This window comes from Brassica rapa, chromosome A08 (genome assembly GCF_000309985.2).
Source record: "Brassica rapa cultivar Chiifu-401-42 chromosome A08, CAAS_Brap_v3.01, whole genome shotgun sequence".
Taxonomy (NCBI): domain Eukaryota; kingdom Viridiplantae; phylum Streptophyta; class Magnoliopsida; order Brassicales; family Brassicaceae; genus Brassica; species Brassica rapa.
In genome coordinates this window covers 2,215,410-2,235,228 of record NC_024802.2, presented here as the reverse complement: position 1 = coordinate 2,235,228, position 19,819 = coordinate 2,215,410, and the positions used below count along the sequence as shown (strand labels likewise).

General features: G+C 39.2%; 3 protein-coding genes across 6 annotated transcripts; 1 reads left to right on the top strand and 2 right to left on the bottom strand.

The window, feature by feature from the left end:
• Positions 1–376: 376 nt before the first annotated feature.
• Positions 377–5,342, top strand: LOC117127317. The gene is made up of 2 exons (XM_033277334.1): positions 377–4,771; positions 5,032–5,342. The coding sequence occupies exon 1, from the start codon at positions 1,237–1,239 to the stop codon at positions 3,784–3,786; it is 2,550 nt and encodes an 849-aa protein (XP_033133225.1). The 5' UTR covers positions 377–1,236; the 3' UTR covers positions 3,787–4,771; positions 5,032–5,342.
• A 181-nt stretch (positions 5,343–5,523) lies between these two features.
• Positions 5,524–7,648, bottom strand: LOC117127318 (B3 domain-containing protein REM7-like). Of its 4 annotated transcripts, none has more exons than XM_033277343.1 (5): positions 7,223–7,648; positions 6,665–6,727; positions 6,281–6,575; positions 6,113–6,198; positions 5,524–6,031 (listed from the first exon to the last, which is right to left on the bottom strand). In XM_033277343.1, the coding sequence occupies exons 1-5, from the start codon at positions 7,418–7,420 to the stop codon at positions 5,732–5,734; spliced, it is 942 nt and encodes a 313-aa protein (XP_033133234.1). In that variant the 5' UTR covers positions 7,421–7,648; the 3' UTR covers positions 5,524–5,731. The 4 variants fall into 4 exon arrangements, with proteins under 4 accessions (XP_033133234.1, XP_033133235.1, XP_033133232.1 ...); XM_033277344.1 differs by having other exon boundaries at positions 6,113–6,195; XM_033277341.1 differs by having other exon boundaries at positions 5,524–6,198.
• Positions 7,649–15,784: 8,136 nt separating this feature from the next.
• Positions 15,785–19,619, bottom strand: LOC103832876 (7-dehydrocholesterol reductase). The gene is made up of 13 exons (XM_009108970.3): positions 19,347–19,619; positions 18,549–18,771; positions 18,407–18,462; positions 18,209–18,311; positions 18,054–18,119; positions 17,558–17,671; positions 17,319–17,445; positions 17,104–17,204; positions 16,645–16,770; positions 16,479–16,543; positions 16,309–16,390; positions 16,136–16,218; positions 15,785–16,049 (listed from the first exon to the last, which is right to left on the bottom strand). The coding sequence occupies exons 1-13, from the start codon at positions 19,430–19,432 to the stop codon at positions 15,983–15,985; spliced, it is 1,299 nt and encodes a 432-aa protein (XP_009107218.1). The 5' UTR covers positions 19,433–19,619; the 3' UTR covers positions 15,785–15,982.
• Between the last annotated feature and the right edge of the window lie 200 nt (positions 19,620–19,819).

Here is a 19,819-nt window from a genome sequence, read left to right as displayed (position 1 = left end):
ACTAATGTTGCACCGACTATGTTTCTAACAGCCTACCACCGTGTGTATACATCCCCACTAGAATCAGTATTACAAAAGAAGTCTTACTTGTAAAAAATAAGAGTCTTGCTTGTATAATTAAGCCATTAAAAAGTCTCACTTGTAATTATTTTGAAATTAATTTCTTTGTGTTTAGATTATGATTCTTGATTTAGAGAAAACTAGAAAATAAGAAGTTCAGTGAAAACCCACTTGTCATTATACATTTCGGAGTTATCTTATTATAAATGCATATACCGACACAACATGTATGTCTGTATTCGAGATTGGAACCTCCACTTTTATAGAGTTTTGTCTGGACATGAGGTGGATTTGGAATAATATTATTTTCTAATATAAAAGGTTATTTAATTTTATTAAAAGAAAAGGCTGTTTTGGTAAAGTAATGATTCTGAGAAGAAGGAAACATCCAAACACGCCCTAACAAAGACAAAAGATAACCCAAAAACCATCTCTTTTGTTTTTGTTATTTTGCTGAAAAAAATGTATTTATATTTATGAAATTGAGATGAGGCTGAAGCTTGGGACATCACCTCATTTGTCCATCCTCCTCATCACTCAATCTCCTATACCTACTAAAATCATCTATACCCATAACTCTTTAATGAATTGTGGAAAGACTAAACTGACCTTGATTTGGGGGGATGGGTTGAATGAAAATCGAAAATTGTAATGTGATTGGGTTGGGTTTGTGATTGAAATCGTTGGTTTGGGAAGTTTGGTTAATGGTTTTATTAAAAAAAAATTAATTGAGAAAAGCTTAATCTTCTTCCTCCCCCCCCGCAGCTCCCCCCGCTCCCCTCCCCGAGCAGCTCCCTCCCCCATCCCCGCTCCCCCATCCGGCTCTGTCGCCGCAGCTTCTCTCCTCCTCCTCCATTTTCAAAGTGTTTCCGGAGGTCTAGAGTTGGGTATTGCAGGTAAACTCAGGTCCCCCAACTTCTCTTGAGAAATGCATGTATTTGGAATCGAGCTAGGAGCAATGCACAACGGCATTGTTTAGTTGATGGGTCAATTAGTATAGCGATTTGGTATAAAATGCATTAATGTGGTTGAATTAAACGTTGATAGATGCGATTCGAAACCTAGTGTTTTGGATTATTGTTGGAAAACTGAGAAAAGTGGAATAACTAGGAAAACTCGAACAACTGGTATAACTTTGTTTTTGTTGATCTTGTGCGATATTTTTGGCAGGATAGAATGACCAATAACGTATTCGTACATTTTACATATGAAGACTGCATGTATGGTATATCTGTGAAGGCATCAGTGGAGGATGTGACGTTGTCAATGTTACATGAAAAGATATATAAGAAGCTTGGGTTGGATGAACGTAAGGAAAAACTGAAATTGAGCTACATTCCGATGGTGATACGTTGCAAGAAAGCTGTAACTATTGCTGATGATGACGATCTTTATGTTTACCTCGGATGTGTCGATAAAGAGAACCAAAGATGTCTTTTGGTTGTGGAGAGTAGTGAAAGGTCGGGAGCGAGACCACAAGATAAACTTTCGATAGCGGGTAAAAGTTCTGTTGGTATGAACTACAACGATTTGCAGCTATTGGAACATGAAGTTGGACCTAATGCCATTACATTGTACGTTGGTGAGAACCAGGGGAATAACGAGGTGAGTGCTAAAGAGACTGGTACTGGTATGGAGACTGATACTGGTATGGAGACTGATACGGCTGCGGAGACTGATACGGCTGCGGAGACTGATACAGGTATGGAGAATGATACGGCTGCGGAGACTGATAAAGGTATGGAGAATGATACGGCTGCGGAAACTGATACTGGTATGGAGAATGATACTGCTACGGAGAATGAAACGGCTGCGGAGAATGAAACGGCTGCGGAGACTGATACCGTACATCCAACCGCCGATAAGTATGTTGAAGAGCCACCTGCAATAGTACGGAGTAGTTGTATAGAGGAATGGGGCGATGGTTTGAGTCTTAATAAACATGACGAATTTCCAAGTAAGAAGGCAATTCAGGAGATGGTGGATAGAGCTGCATATTGTGAATGTTATCGTTATGTCACTAAAAAGTCAGATCGAAATCGATTGGTGATAACATGTTCGCAAGCTGACTGCAAATGGGTAATACGAGCTTCAAGGATTGCTGGGACAGAAATTTTCTCAATAAAAAGCTACACGAAGATGCATACATGCTCGCGGACACAACAAAGTGACAGCAACGACAAGAGAAGAGCGTCAGCAGAAGTAGTGGCAAGTTTTTTGAATGAGGAATTCCCAGGAGATGTGCAAACTCCAACTCCAAAAGATATTAAGGCTCTGGTTAAGTCCAAACTTGGTGTCATGATATCCTACTCCACAGCATTGCGTGGAAAGAATTTGGCTTCTTGTGATACACGTGGTAGTCCGGAAGATAGCTACAGGATGATGTATAGCTATTTGTTCATGTTAGAGAAAATGAACACGGGAACAAAAACTAGTGTGAAATTGGATGACTCAGGTAAATTCAAGTACCTCTTCATAGCGTTGGGAGCTTGCATTGAAGGGTTTGCAGTTATGAGAAAAGTGATTGTTGTCGATGCAACATGGCTGAAGAACGGATATGGGGGTGTTCTAATTTTTGCCAAAGCTCAAGATCCTAACCGTCATTGCTATCCACTTGCGTTTGCTGTACTTGATGGAGAGAATCATGCTAGTTGGACCTGGTTTTTTGAGATGCTTAGAAGCGTTATACCAGACTCTTCTGAACTGGTTTTCATGAGTGATAGAAATCCAAGTCTGATATTTGCAATAGCAAACGTGTACCCTCAGGCTCACCATGGTCATTGTTTATGGCATTTGAAGGAAAATGTTAAAGGGCATGCTTCTAACGTCACCAAAGATGTAGTCGGGCATAGATTCATGGAGTTGGGAAAGATGTACACAATGGCTGATTTCAATGCTGCTTACGAAAGATTTAAGCTAAGGTTCCCTTCAGCTTACACGTATGTGGAGGAGAAAACTGAAAAAGACAAATGGGCAAGGGTTTTTTTCCCACGTGACAGGTACAACTTGGACACAAGCAACAGCGTGGAATCAATGAACAAAGTGTTTAGAGAGGCAAGGAGGTGGGCCTTGATACCAATGCTGGATTGTATCATTAGGACATTCTCTGATTGGTTTAATCAACGTCGGAAGGATGCTGTTTCACAATCATTGGGTACCATGCTAGTGCCTCTGGTTGAGAACTACTTGCACGATCTATGGGTTCTTGCGCGAACGCTACCTGTGCGGGAGCTTAATAGTTATGAGCTAGAGTACGAGGTCAAGGATAGTCATGGGAAGATGTTTTTGACGAACTTGATTGCCAAAACTTGTACTTGCAAGGTGTGGGATTATGAAAAGATTCCTTGTCTGCACGGACTGGCTGCTTATATCTATTACACTAATGAGGTGGATAATGGGGGTGGTAGGAGCCGTGATATCAACATAGTATATCATGAGTTGTGCTCAAAATACTATTGGACGGAACTGTGGGCATTGGCGTATTGCAGGACAATTTATGCTGTGCCAGACATGTCTGTATGGGAAGTCCCGGATCACATCAGGGAGCTGAAGATCATACCTCCGGATCCTATCAAGCGGAAGGGAAGGAAAAGAGTTAATAGACTTCCATCTGGTGGAGAACGCCGTAGGAGGACACAGAACAAAAAGCGGCCTAGGCAAAATTTTGGTTTCAATTGGCTGTTATTTGGAAATGGTTCAAGCCCTTCAGAGCAGAACACGGCCTAACCACAACTTGTTACTCTGTAATTTGTATTTTTTTTGGAAAACTCTGGAAAACTATTTTATCATCTTTGTAAAACTGCATTGTGTTTCGAGTGTGACATTATTATTATGTAGATGGAAACTTGATTCGTTATGACATTTACTATTATGATTACTCTAGTCTGACTAATAATTCAATTAAACATGTTTTTTTCAAAACTTTCTCAAAAATTATGAAAACTCTTACTATCTCCATAATAAACCTTATAGTTTCACTCACACTTTGTGAATGAAGAACATGTCACAAAAGAGATTATCAGGTAATGTTTGTTTCCCAAATATTTGTGCAGTGAACAAGATAAATATCATGTTCAAGTACTAAAATCGAAAGTAAAACAAGAAAACCAAACTGAAAGCACTGGTAACACTGAATAAATTATAAACCACAGAAAGTACAACTATGAGCAAATCTCGTAAAACTAGTATCTTATGTAAAACTAAGAACAAATTTCGGGGAGGGAAATGAAATTACATTGGCGCCAAAACATATGAGGGAAAATAATTATTTTAATTATTTTAACTATTTTCATTTTCTTTCTCTATTTTCTTCCATTTCCCCTCTATGTCACGTCCCATCTCTCTCTCTCTCCACTCCATCCCTCTACTTCTCTCCCTCCTCCCCCTTCTTTACCGAGCCATCTCTCTCTCTCTCTCTCTCTCCACTCCACTCCATCCCTCATTCCTCTCTCTCGATCTCTTTCGGTTTCTCCCATTTCTCTCTGACAGTAATAACTGAAGCATGACTCATCCCGACGAGGAGTACAGTCACATGAAGGCCTTGAAGAGACACAACGACATGCTTGGTTTCGTGGCTGATGCGCAGTACGGCGTCCCGACCAAGTGCCCGTGTGGTGGAGGTATCATTCCCGAGGTATCTCCGTGTAACAAGTTTCCCAATGATTTTGATACGCAACCTGGAAGGAGGTACTTCACCTGCAAAAACTTTGAGGTAATTTTCATGTTGTGCAAAACTGGTAAAACTTGTATAACTAGAACCTGCTAAGCAGGTAAAACTTGCATAACTTGCTAGGAAAACTAGGAAAACTAGGAAAACTAGGAAAACTAGAAAAACTAGAAAAAACTAGGAAAACTAGAAAAACTAGAAAAAACTAGAAAAACTAGAAAAAACTAGAAAACTAGGAAAACTAGGAAACTGGTAAAACTGGAAAACTTGAAAAACTTGTATAACTTGTGATAAAACTTGTGCAGAATAATGGTCTCCACTTTCGTACGCCGTGGGTGATCGCGATTCAGGACGAGGTTACTAAGTTAGTAGACCGTGTCAAAGAGATGGCTGAGGAGATTGATCGCCTCAAGGCTCAGCTTTACCAACTCCACCGTCCATGATCCCATCTTGTTGCTCTAAGTTGTTGTTGTTCTAAGTTGTTGTTGTTCTATGTCTTATGATGGTACTTTGATCCATGTTGCTACTTTCCTTCTCTATGTGTGTGTCTTATGACTCTATGTGTGTGTCTTATGACTTAAACTATCTATCTAATGTTTATGTGTTTTGTGGTTTACTTCTCTATGCGTGTGTCTTGTGACATTATACTAAAATAACAAGTTTGCAACATCAAACCAAAATCAAGAAAATGATTAACTAAAAGTCGAAAAATGATTAACTAAAGTCACAGACCAAATCTATATTATCATTCAGGACGTGAAAATGATTAACCAAAAGTCGAAACTCTATATAACTAATTGACATGAAAATGATTAACTAAAAGTTTGCAACATCAAACCGAAATAACAAGTTCAAAGTACCATCAAATCAAAATAACAAGTTGAAAGTACCAAAAAGCAAACATATAAAAGACACACAAAATAAGTTCAAAGCACAAGACATTGTGCTCTTAAGATCAAGTCACAACCAACATAGACGCGTCCCCAACTAGAACACATGATCTTCCTAGTTCACCCGGGAGGAAGAAGCAATGTCACCTGCAGATTTAAGACACTCCTTACTTGGAGAACAGACACACATCAATGGCAAAGTGTTCCCATCTCCAACCACATTGAAGACAAAGCTGTCTCCAATGTGGCATTTGTTTTCAGCACAGAACTTTCTCCACCCTTTGATGTAGTAGAAGCCGCCTGATTCGTTAAATCGCATTGACACATTCCACGCCTTTCCCTCTATGTTCACTAGTTTCGCCTTCTTGCATTCTTTGTTCAGAGCATTACAACCAGTAGCCCCCACAGGGAGATTCTGCAACAAAAGAACATAAACATATGTGTCAGAACAACATAAAGATGTGTAAGTACACAAAAGAACACTCGTTTCACTCACAAGTTTGTCTTCACGGACATTAGAATCCGTGACCTCAGCCTTAAAACAGTAGTCCCACGAGTAAGAAAACCTAGCCCCTGTTCCTGCTGAAACACAAGAAACAAACAACAACTTCAAAAAACCTCATAAGTAACCTATGCTAGTGCGGTGACTTTGAATCACACTTACTATTGTTCTGGTGGTCATGGGCTTCTTCCATTGAGTTGGGATATGTGTACTGGATGTCACAGCAGCTCGGACCAAAGGGAGTGACGTGAAAGACCATGGAACCTTTGAGTTTGAAGATGACAATGTCTCCTATTCGAAGGTCATGTGCCTCAGCGAACTCCTTCCAACCTCGGGTGAGTCGCCTCTCTTCTTGTATCACTTGCCATGTTTGATCCATAGCGTCGGATGTTAGTGTCCATGTGTTCCCATTCGTCTTCCCTTGGATGTGCTTGGAGAAAAATACAATGGGTATTGTCTGCAATCAAGATTTGAGGTAAGTTACACAAACAAGGAAGAAATCAGGTTCTTGCAATCAAGAAAAGGCAATACAGAGAGTGTGTTTACCAAGTGAGTCTGGAATCCAGGAAGCAAAGGTTGGAAGAAATGAGGTTCTTGCGGTTGCACCATCTGCAAACAAGAAACAAAAGCTAGACAAAGTTAGACGCATGTCAAGGAACTTGCTAAAGTCACAGACCAAATCTATATCATTCTATATCATTTTCAGTTTTATTTAACCATTTGCTAAAACCGAAAACTAGCAAATGAACTCAATCAAGCATCATGAACTCCATCGACTGAGCTAGCATAAAATTCTCAATCAAGCATCATGCACTCGATATAACCAAAACTAGCATCATGAACTCGATCAACAGATCTAATTCATGAACTCAATCAATCAAATACGCTAAGCAAAGCCGTCACTCGATCGATGGACCGAATCTAAAAAACCCTAAGCAACTTAATTAACCATTTGGTGGTGTCGCCATCTAAAAAACCCTAAGCAACACTAAACAAAGCCGACGTTTTCTCCAACCCTAAAGAAATGAACCGACGTTTTGTAGTTTCTTCATAAAAATGGTAAACTCGATCGATGGAGAAACAGAACCGACGAGGAAGACATACCTTCGGTTGTGTCGCTATCGGTGGGATTGGCCGTTGCTGGTCAGGAGTCTCCTCTTCGGTGGAATTGGCCGTCGCTGGTGGGGGTAGCGGGGATCTCCCTCGGTTGTGTCGCCGAAGTGTCGAGAGAGGGAAGGGCTTCCCGAAAATGAGAGGGAATCGGGTCTGGTTTGGGGATTTAAGATAGGGAATTGGTACCATTCGGTTTTTGGACGGTTATGTTTTAATTTCGGGTCGAAATTAGGGATTGGTTCGTGGTTCAACTCAATTCGGTTATTCCTTTGGTTAAGGTAGGTACAACCGGTAAATACTTCAAATGTTCTAGGGTTAAATGTAATTTCCGGCTTTTTATTTAACTTACCATTTTTGTTTTGTTTTCATGTCTTACAGAGATTAGAGATATAGCTGGGTGGGTATAGGAGATGATGTCCCCTGAAGCTTGGGTGTGGGATTTGTCTGTCTTCTTTTAATGTTCATTGTCTTTTCATAACTTTTTCATTTGTCCTTTCTCTACTTTTAAATGCCCACCTTTTGTCCTTTTCTCATATTTCTCTCTCTATTTGTTTTTACTGTGTGAGAACATAATCACATTTTTAATTAAGATCATTGACCGACCAAAGATTCTCTATAAATAATGGAATACTTTTTTTGATCAACTTAATGAAATACTTTTACTATGTAAACTAGGCGTGAGATTTATATTCAAGATCCGTTATCCAATCCGGGATTTGCTTCGATCCGATCCGAAAAAACAGATATCTAGAGGTCCAAATCCGGATCCGGATCTTGATTTTACAGATCTGACGGATCTAGAGGTCCAAATCCGGATCCGAACTTACTATTTATTTAAAATTTAATTATATTTATATATATATACTATATATAATTTTTATATAAAATATAGAATTTTTAAATTTTATTCAATTTCAATAATTTTTCATTTTAACAAAAATTTAATAGGCTAAATAAATTAAATAAATCATTTTAGTTCGCTAGTTTTTATTTTAATTTAAAAAAAAAAGTTTTAAAGGATCCGGATCTAGATATCTGTGGATATTCGGATTTTAGTCAGGATATCCTAATTCCAGATATCCGGAGAGTTCAAATCTGGATTCGGAAAGTAATTTTTCGGATCCGGCGAATCCGGATCCAGATCCGAATATCTCAACATACTTCGGATATCTGATCCGTCCCAGGACTAATGTAAACATTATATAAAGAACAGTAAAACAGTATAAAATGAAAATACATGCATAACAAAGCCGTAGAGTTTTTTATAGTATTAGTAAGACATTTAATACTTCTTCTTTTCATATTAGATTCTTTTCATATTAGATGACGTTTTATACTATAAACAGAGGTAAAGAAGCAGCGGTGGAAATAAAAAGTCGTTTCCCTTGTTTGGGCCAAGATTTCTCTCTCGCTAAGATATCTCATTTAGTGGGTGGAGCACAGCTGTCATAAAAAAGTGCCACGTCCGCCTCAAAACTTATCCTTTCTGATCGTTTTGCGGTGGAATCTTCAAGAGTTTCTAGGGTTTGTTCATAATATCGACGGTGAAGATAAAAATTTCCAGGCAATTATAATCATCAGTCAAGATGTCGCACGCGATGGATAAAGCTATGATGACGTTATCGTTGGATGAGGAAGATGAACCTTTTGATATGCCGAATCTTCCCCAGTACAGATCGTGTGAAAGAAATTCCAGAAGTCTGGTTGGTAGGATTTTGAATCCAGACTGTCAGAAGATGCCGGGTCTGATTAGAAATATGCCAAGGAGCTGGCAGAAGCAAGGAAGGGTTAGGGGAATCGCCTTGTCTAAAGAACGCTTTCAATTCATATTTGATCATGAGCATGATCTGTTGGAGGTTTTAGAAAAAGGGGTTCATACCTTCAATGAGTGGACGCTTGCAATTGATAGATGGGTTGAGTATCCCCCAGCAGATTATCTTCAGTTTATTCCTATCTGGATACAGATTAGGAATTTGCCGATCAATTACTATACGAGGGAAGCTATTACAGCGCTGGGTGAAAGGATCTTTGGTGATGTGAAAGTTGTAGCCTTTGATCCAAACAAGCCTCAGATTCAAGACTACGTTCGCATTCTGGTTCGGTTTGATGTGTCTAGACCTCTGTGGAAGTCGAAAGTTGTGAACTTACCGGAGGGGGGTTCCACGGTTGTCCATTTCAACTATGAGAGAGTTAAGAAGAGGTGCTATGAATGTCAACGATTGAATCATGAGAAGGATGTCTGTCCGTTGATAGTTAGGAAACGAAGAGATGATGCAACGCAGAGAAGAGAGCGAGTCATGATGGATGTCAATCAAAACAAGCCTATCCTTACACCTAGTGACCCGCTTTTTGGAGTTCTTTCTGAAGAGCAAGTGGGTTTTTGTAAGACAACGGGAAGAAGGAAAATTTCACCAGAGGTGCTGGATGAGATGAGAAGGTACTTGCTGTTGGCAACAGAGGAAGATAAAGTTATCCGCTTTGATCGTGTTAAATCTTCTGTTGCTGAAGCTGAGAAAGATCCTCTCCTTCAGAAGACGATGTTGCGTCTAGAGGCTCCTACTATTTTCACTGATCAGGTGGATAAAGGAAAAGGCATTGTATTTGATTTTGACCTTAACACAGTAGCAGAGTCGAAACAGCAAGGTCAAGGAGGGGAGTTGAAACTGATGGCTTCTGCGTTTAAGGCTGGTAATGCGGGGAAGGGACTGCAGGTGGCATCTTTTAAGCAGTCTAAGAAGCGGGATGACCTTATGAGAGATGTTTGTTCTCCATCAACTGATTACCTTCAGGCCCCTCCCTCTAAGGGCTTCATTGGATTAAAGGATTCTTCTTTTTCTTTGGATGTTAACTCAACGGAATATGGTCCTGGATACCCTGTATCTAAACCATCCGGGGTTGCTCAGAGAAATTCTAATCAAAGAAGAAGAAGACCTTATATTAAGAAAAGGAAGGAGCAGAAGGGTGGATCAACGGGTATCCTCCATGAGTTATATGGAGAAAAGGAAGGAGATGAAAGAACAGGGTCTAAGAGATCAGCTTCTGGAGCAGGCTTCGAAGATCACAAAGTTGTGTGGTGCAAAGAACCAAGGGTGATCCCGAATGAGGGATCGCCGAAGTCTCAATGAGCATAATTAGTTGGAATTGTCAGGGCCTGGGGCGGCCTCAGGGCCTGACAATTTCACGCCTGCGGGAGATGCGTGAAAAACATTTTCCGGAGGTGCTTGTGCTCATGGAAACGATGAATTGTAGAAATGTTTTGGTAGATTTGCAAGTCTGGCTGGGGTATGATAGAGTATATACTGTAGACCCTGTAGGCCATGGAGGAGGTTTGGCCATTTTTTGGAGGAGCCCTGTTAATATTAAGTTTTTGGAGGTTAGTAAGAACTTGCTGGATTGTATCATACAGTTTGGGAACTCTTCTTTCTTTGCGTCGTGTATATATGGGCCTTCTGTCTATAACGAAAGGATGGTGTTATGGGAAAAACTTAGTAGGATTGGAGTAAAGCGTAAAGAAAGTTGGTGTGTATTTGGTGATTTTAATGATATTTTGCATAATGGGGAGAAGATTGGAGGGGTGTGGCGTGATGATGAATCATTTATCCCGTTCAATCAGATGGTGAATGCTTGTAAGCTAGTGGAATTGCAAAGTCATGGGAATGGCTTTACTTGGAGTGGATTAAGAAGCAATTCTTGGGTGCATACGAGATTGGATCGATGTTTTGGCAACACGGCTTGGTTCAAGAAGTTTCCCTGTGCTAATCAATCTTTTTTAGATAAGAGGGGATCAGATCACCGCCCTGTGTTGATACATCTCATCGATTCCCAACATTCTTATAAAGGATGGTTTCGCTTTGATAGAAGACTCCTGGAGGTTGATGGGGTTAAAGCAAATGTGGAAAATGCGTGGTGTTTGGATGGTACTAGTGGTAACGCGTCACTGTCAAATAGATTAAAGGCCTGTAGAAGATCTCTCAGCGGTTTGAAGAAGCAGGTTAATATCAACTCGAGGGATAGGATTTCTCAGATTGAGATTGCTCTGGAATATGAACAATCAGCCATGCTGCAATCAACAGAACGTATTTGCTTTTTAAGCAAGAATTGGTTAAGGCTCAGAGAGATGAAGAGTTGTATTGGTGGCAGAAGAGTAAAGATAAATGGTTGGCTAGAGGAGATAAAAACTCAAGATTTTTCCATACCTCTGTCAGAGCTTCTCGAGCAAGAAATTCACTTGATAAGCTCCTAAACCCTCAGGGAGTTGAAGTTTACTCGGAAGCAGATAAAGGAAAAGTTGCTGTGGATTTTTATACTAATCTCTTTCGATCATCCAATCCAGCTCCGTTTTCAGAGTGGTTCCAGGATTTACAACCGCGAGTCTCTACTCTTATGAATGGAGAGCTGACCAGACCAGTTTCAGCTGCGGAGATCCGGGATGCGGTTTTCTCTATAAATCCATCAAAGGCTCCTGGTCCTGATGGCATGTCTGCTCTCTTCTTTCAGAGTTTTTGGACGACGGTGGAAGCGCAGGTGGTTCGGGAAGTTCAGAGGTTCTTTCACTTTGGAGTTCTTCCGAAAGAGTGGAACTATACACATTTATGCTTGATTCCCAAGACTCCAGAACCAAAGACGGTTTCTGATCTTCGTCCGATTAGCCTCTGCTCAGTGATATATAAAGTGATTTCGAAAATCATGGTTTCAAGACTTCGACCATGGATGCCTGGGCTTATCTCACCTACCCAATCTGCCTTCGTTGCAGAAAGGTTGATGTCGGATAATATTACTATTGCTCACGAGATGGTCCATTCTCTGGGTGTGGTAGATACTCCGGCTTCAGAACAAATGGTGGTAAAGACTGACATGTCGAAGGCATATGATCGAGTGGAATGGGGTTACTTGCGGTCAGTTCTACTGGCACTTGGATTTGACTTGAGATGGGTGCAATGGGTGATGAAGTGTGTTACCACTGTCACTTATTCTGTCTTAATTAATGATCAGCCGCACGGAATGATAGAGCCTCAAAGGGGACTTCGTCAAGGAGATCCCCTGTCTCCTTTCCTTTTTGTCTTATGCACAGAAGGTTTACCTCACTTACTTTCTAATGCTGAGAGAAGGCAAAGCATTTCTGGGATGAAATTTGGAGTGCGGGGCCCTTCAATTCATCATCTCTTGTTCGCAGATGACTGTCTTTTCTCCTGTAAAGCGAATGAGGAGCAGAGTAATGTGCTGATGAATATTTTGGGAAGGTATGGAGCGGCCACCGGTCAGGTTATCAATCCTCAGAAATCTTCGATTATGTTTGGTAAATCAGTGCGGAAAGAGAATAAGATCAGAGTCAAACATATTCTAGGGATTGAGGCAGAAGGTGGGGAGGCTAAGTACCTGGGATTGCCAGAATGCTTCAATGGATCTAAGGTCAAGCTCTTCTCCTATCTAAAAGAGAAAATGGGAAGAAGGATTTCGGGTTGGCATGCGAGAACTTTATCTCAAGCTGGAAAAGAAGTGATGATAAAAGCTGTCGCTTCAGCGCTTCCGGTATCAGCAATGTCGGTATTTAAGATCCCGAAAACGGTGACTACGTCTCTCTCAAGTGCTTTGGCCAATTTCTGGTGGAGTGCAGTGGAGCATAAAAGGAAAATCCATTGGATAAGCTGGGAGAAGATGTGTCTACCGAAGGACTTAGGAGGGATGGGATTCAAGGATCTAGAGAGTTTTAATAAGGCTCTCCTAGCCAAACAAGCTTGGAGACTTATTAATCTTGAAAGTTGCTTGATGTCGCAGGTTCTTAAAGGGAAATATTTTGAAGGGACATGCTTTGTTAAAGCTCAGCTGGGCAAACGACCGTCTTATGCCTGGAGGAGTGTCTTAGAAGGAAAGGATCTTCTTGTTCAAGGTCTCAAGGTAGCTGTGGGGAATGGATCTTTGCTCAAAGTTTGGACTGATCCATGGCTGGAAGATGATAATGGAATTTGTAGGCCCCCATTACGAAAACAAAGGTTCTTTAATGTTGAGTTACAAGTGTCAGAACTTATCAATTACCATACAAGAAGATGGAGCAGGAGGAAATTGAGTGAGCTCTTTGTACCTCGAGATATGATGATTTTGGAGAAGAACCAGCCGGTGATCTCTGAACATGATTCTTGGGTATGGAGACATACAAAAAGTGGCTTATATTCAGTAAAGTCTGGGTATGAGTTAGCTTTTACCTTGAATAATGTAGAATTGATAAGGGATCAGCAAGTGCTTCCCTCCCTTAATCCCCTCAAGGATCGTGTTTGGAACCTTTTGGCTCCATCAAAGCTGAAAGTGTTCATTTGGAAAGCATTGTCTGGTGCTTTATCTGTGCTTGATGGGCTTAGGGACAGGGGAATGAAGTGTGATCTGGAATGTCAGACATGTGGACAGACTGGGGAATCTATTAATCATGTTTTGTTCTCTTGTACCTTTGCAAGACAAGTGTGGGCTATGACACGGTTTCCTTCACCTCCTGCGGGTTTTGACAGCTTTTCGATCTTTGCGAATGTGAACTACCTCATTTCCTTTTGGGAAACAAAGAAACATGTATTTGAAGCTACCAGAAATTTTCCATGGGTCCTTTGGTATTTGTGGAAAAATAGGAATAACCTGTTGTTTGAAGGGGCTCTCTTTGAAAGTGTACAAGTTTGTACTAAAGCAGAGGAGGAAGCCTCTCAATGGTATGCAGCTCAGAGTTTGGAGAGAAGGAGTACAAATGATAATAGGAATCGATTGATTCAAGCATCTGCTGCTTGGAAAAGGCCTCCGGAGAACTTTGTCAAATGCAATATTGGATTTAAGTGGGAGTACAAAAAGAAAATTGCAGGAGCTGCATGGGTGGTAAGAGATTCAAGAGGAACGGTTTTACTGCATAGTCGCAGGTCTTTTGGGAATGTGGAATCCAAAGATGATGCCCAATTTCTTAGTGTGGCTTGGGCTATCGAGAGCATGAGGTGTCATCGTTTCAGGATGGTATACTTTGCGGTTGAAGGAAGGATGTTAGTTGATGCGATTAACAAGCCGAGTGATTGGCCTTCCTTCAAGTTTAAAGTATTTGAAATCAGAAGTATTCTAAGGGATTTTTTGGAGTGGAAGATGTTAGCTGAATCGTATGAGGCGAATAGAGGAGCGCATCTGATTGCCACTAGTGCTGTGCTGGATCGTCGGTTCCAATCTTATGTCGCTAGAGGCCAGCCTATTTGGTGTTCTGAGGTTTTTCATAATGACAATAGAGATAGGCTTGATGTTCTTTAGCCTAGATGTTATGGCTGTTTTTGTAAACTCTGGTCATATTTTTTGGGATGTATATATATAAATATATAAGATGGCAAAAAAAAAAAAAGATGACGTTTTATACTATACTTATAGAATTATTATTGGGTTCACCCTAGAGAGTGAAATCAATAGAAATCTGTTATCTCATATTCAGTATTTTCTTTTAAAAAAATATTGTGTTAGTTTATATTTTTAAAATAAAAAGGTAAAAATAAATAAAAAATAATAATAGTTGCAAAAAAAAATTAGCACCGTCAACTAAACCCTAAAGCATAAATTTTAAACCCTAAATTTTTGGGTAAATCCTAAACCCTTAGATAAATCTTAAACCCTAAATTAAAAACACTAAATATTAAATCTTAAATACTAAACACTAAACTCTAAATACTAAACCTTAAATAATAACCACTAAACTCAAAACCTTGGATAAACCATAAATCCTATGTTTTAGGATTTATCCAAAGGTTAAAGGGTTATGAATATGATTAAGAGTTTAGTATTTTTAAGATTTAGTGTTTAGTGTTTTTGATTTAGGGTTTAGGATTTATCAAAGGATTTATGGTTTATCCAAGGGTTTAGAATTTATCCAAGGGTTTAGGACTTAGAATTTAGAGTTTAGTGTTTTGCTGACGACGTTAAATTTTTTTAAAAAAAATTCTTTTTGTTTGCAATTAGTATTATTTTTTATTTATTTTAAATACATAATATATTTGACAATATTTTGTTTTCTTTTTTGAAAGATACCAAATATGAAATAACAAATTTCTATTGGTTGGCAAACCCGATGAATCTAAGAATAACTCTAAATATAAATATTAAAAATAAATTTTGTTACATAGTTTTTGATAAAAATAAAATTACTTAAATATGTAAAAACACCATATATTATGAGACGACGAAAATCACCTAAAACATCATCTATACTGAAATGGAGGGAGTATAATTTAAACCGAAAGTCAGAGAATGGTATTTTAAAGAGTTCGGACTTGTAAGTTCTCTTAATGTTCATATATAAATCGCCATTTGGTAAATCTGTGTTACAACTAGAATTGTGTGGATTTAAATCAAACATCAATTACATGAGTTGTCAAATTAGTTGGGAGAGGTCTACCACATAACTGCAAATACAAATATCATAAAATCCTTGGGACTTAGTTAACAGAGTATTGGTCTAGATTGTCAATAGGGGTAGAAATACATACTGTCACACAGTTGAACTGGTATAGTTAATATTTTATAACTTATTTTATGCATTAAAAGGGTCTAATATTAGTAAAATTACTAACTTTAGACTAAATATATCAAAACCCATAGCTAGAAATTCAAACGTAGCTTACAAATCAGCAAAAAAAAAAATGTCTACACGCATCAATTTGCTTTTTCTTCATTTTTTGGGTCTTAGGATAGTTCAAACGTTCCATTTAATGAAACAAAGTAGAGAAGAAGAGAACACAAACTTTAATACAATCAATAGATTCCCGGAATGATCCTGTATTTGACTTTCTCGCAGTACAGCTTCCAGTACTTTCCATACCTTAACCAAAAAGAAGCAACAAACCCAAAGTAAGAACAAAGAGAATGTGTTAACGTGGTTATATTAATTCAGATTTGGTGGCTTACTTTGATCGGCATCGGTCATCGTCTCTCTTGGCTCGATCAAAGAGAAGAATGGTGAGGAATATGACGTAGAAGTAAGGCAAGAACTGGTCCAAACAAATATTTATTTAAGTCTTAAAATGTAGCTCTTGCAACAAAAGCTTATAACAAACCAAAGAGATGGAGAAAGCATTTACGTTATTAAAGAGAGCCGGTACGGTCCAGAAGAAAGCACTTGAGATCTCAGGAACATAATGGAAATGACGAGCCAATCCCCACCTGCACCATCAAAAAAAAACATGTTGTTGTGATGGGACAACATGTAAAACTAATTGTAGTGATAGCATAAAGTAGAGAATAAACTCACCATCCAGAGGTTAAGAGAAGACTGGTTTTAGTTTCACCAGCTGTTGTCGTATATGTCGCCACAATCTGCAACAAACCACGAGACCATTAACTGTTCATACTCATAGTAATTTTTAGAATTTGAAAAGGAATTAGCTTAACTTCACCGAGTGTATTGTGATCATTACCTTTGATGGGGCTTTGCCCCAAACCGAGCATTTCCCGTTTGTCCTCCTGAACTCTTGCCTTTGTCTATCGCAGTCATAGTTTATGTAAATGCAAAGGCATCCCGCCACCAAAATGTATATAGCCAACTGCAGACAAAGGAAGGATATTATATAGTTTTAAGAGATAGAAATAGAACTGTCCCATGTTCTCATGAAGGTAGTTGTGCTACTACTGTGCTTACATAGACTGATATCTGACGACTAGAATCATGAGCCATAATAAGAAACGATTCAAGCATATGTTAAACGTTCTATACTATAACTCTTTAAGTAATGAATAATACTTTAAGAAACCAGATTCTGGTACTGTGACATTAAGCTTAACCTTCCTTGTTGTATCTTTAAGGTTCTTCACACACAAGGGTATTTATTATGTATCGCATCCTCTATATTGGATAATAAAAGTTTTATTTCTTGCACCTGAGTTCCAAGTTGGACTGGGTGGTTCACAAGGTACATGCCTGGAGAGGTATAAATAGAAGGCACCCACACCAGACAACCCCAGCAAATATAGAATCCAGCTGAAAATTTTAAAAAAGTATAAAGCATGGGAAGAGTTAGCTTTAAAGGCCAAAGAGTAAAGCAACTTTTGCTGCTGATGATGATGTAATTTGATATATGTACCACAAGCATACCTCGGTCATGTGCGATGTCCATGGTGTTCCAGTAACCCGCTTCCCACCAGAAAAACTTGGTGACATAGACCAGCATCAGGATGGTGTTCACCAACATTGAATCAGATACTTTCCCGTTTATTTCATACTGGTAAAAAAGTGACCACAAATTGGAAGAGCTGAGATTCACTGATCAAACAAAGATTCAAAGAAACCTCCAGGTTATATCGTAAGAGTGTGAAAATCTATCTAGAAAATACCTGTTTAATGCAGTACGTGACGGCAAGAACAGCCCAAGACATCATACCGAATCTGCAATTAGTAAAAACTTTGATGTCAAAGTTCTTACCAATCCGAGGGTACAACTCCATGCCCTGCAAGTCAGGACGAAAAGATACAGTGAGCATAGGAATGCTGCAAGTTTCATGTGTTAATGATAAGCTGGACCCAAAGAGTGAGATACGACTATGATTAATAACACTATTGGATACTTTATTCTTTTCCTTCACCTTTTGATATTTAAGACCATATTCATACCAAACTAGCTTGTGTTAAGTCAATTAGATGAAGAAATGCTACTAAGAAGACACTGACTTGACTAACTGTGGAATTTCACGAAATCATGACCTCCTACTGTCTAGAAAAAAGCAAGATATTCATGAGTATATGACTAACATTGGCAAGACGTTAGATCTTTAAGTAATCCCAACCACTAGTCTCAGAAGAATAAGAATTTAGTAAGCAGACATAACTCACCCAATAGAAGTCGATAATCAGGTTACCACATGAACCAGAATCACTTGATGAAGGTGCAACATGACCCTTGTACAAGAGAAAAAGACAAGCTTTAGAATTTTACACTAAAAAGAAAAGCAACACAATACACCATCATGGCATAGAGACACACTTACCTTAATGTATAACAAAACACAGAACACAAGGCTTCCAAATATTAGTGCCGAAAATATTTCCCCCAAATGATCATAGACAATTGCAGGGTTGAATATCCCAAACCTGAATAGCAAAAAAAAAGAACTCAATCATACACTTGAACCAAACTGAAGTTACCTTGTAAACATTTCATTCGAAAAGAAAAGAACTTTGCTTACCACCAAAGACCAAGATAGGTGGCTAGTGTCACAAAATAGGCAGCCATACCATTGGCCTGCAGCAAGAGACAGTTGTTTTGTTTTGTTAGCATCAACTTCCAACACCCAAAGTCTATCTGAATACTTAAGTTTGTCATAATACCTTGTAAACCGGTCGGTTCCCCGTAGGAGAAATGGGACCTTCAACTCTTTTACCAGGGAGTAGCAGCTGAAGAGCAGCCTCAAATGCTCCGTAGCAAAAGATGATCTTCCAAGCGATGGCGGTGGGTCTTGGCCATATGTTGATGAGCCCTTGAACTCCATTCTCCCACAAGAAGCTACCGGTCTGAACAACAGAACCTTCCTGATGAACCATCGTGTACCATCTGCATTACCAAGAAATTAAAAATAAAAATTTAAATAACAGAGATGTAAATGTTACGTTTCAAGAAGTCAAACTCAACTCTACAAATCAGAAATAATAAATAAAAAATGGCCATAAATTTATTAGGAAACAAAAGAACATTGCATGGACCAAAAAAATTGTCGACTATATGAGTTTCGGTTTTATTTTAAAGCGTTGTTTCAGTAAGTCATTCTAGTGTGGGTTTTAGTGGCCGTCTCTTGTGGGTTTTTAGTCTTGTTTCAGTAAGTCGCCCCGGCGTAGATTTTAGTAGCCGCCTCTTGTGGGCTCTCGGTTCTGGGGCTATTTCATTTTGCTGACAGCTTATATATGAATGTTTTTTTTTTTTTTATGTTGTTTCCTTATATATAAATGTTTTTTTTTCACTTATGAATGAATTTCAATTTGAGGAAAAACGAATCTACACTCGTTGCTTAATCACAATCTCAGTCAATAACAACCAATCACATATAATGTAAAACGATTTGAAGATCTAAGCTATGAACTAAGGAGGATCACAGATTGTGGGAGCCGATCTGATAAGTAATGAGGGCTTACAGGAGGATGACGAAAGGAGGGCAGAAAGCGAGTAGCGATAGCATCGATGCGTAAGTCACGATCGGAGAATGCACAGTCGCCGCCATCTTCTTCTTCTTCACTCTCGCTCGCGATCTCTCTCTCGGCCGAGAAAAAAAAACTTTGAATCTGAGTGTTGACTCAACGCAACGACTTGTGCGAAGTTAACGAGGGATTGGAGAGAGAGACGATCAACCAACAACAGTGAGTGATGGAAAAATGTTGTAAAATAATCCACGTGTCATTTCCTCTTCAAATGTTTTTTTTAAAGATTCCACTCTGTCCCTCCTGCTTTTTTTTATTAGGCCGGGGCCATATAAAAGCTCCGAATGGTGACTGCAATTTGCACGGTACGGGACAAGCGGTTCAACTGCGATTCGGTTTTAACAGTTATAAAAATGTATAGATATATAGTATATGTATGCATTTTTGTTACTGTTAACTGCGGGGCGGGA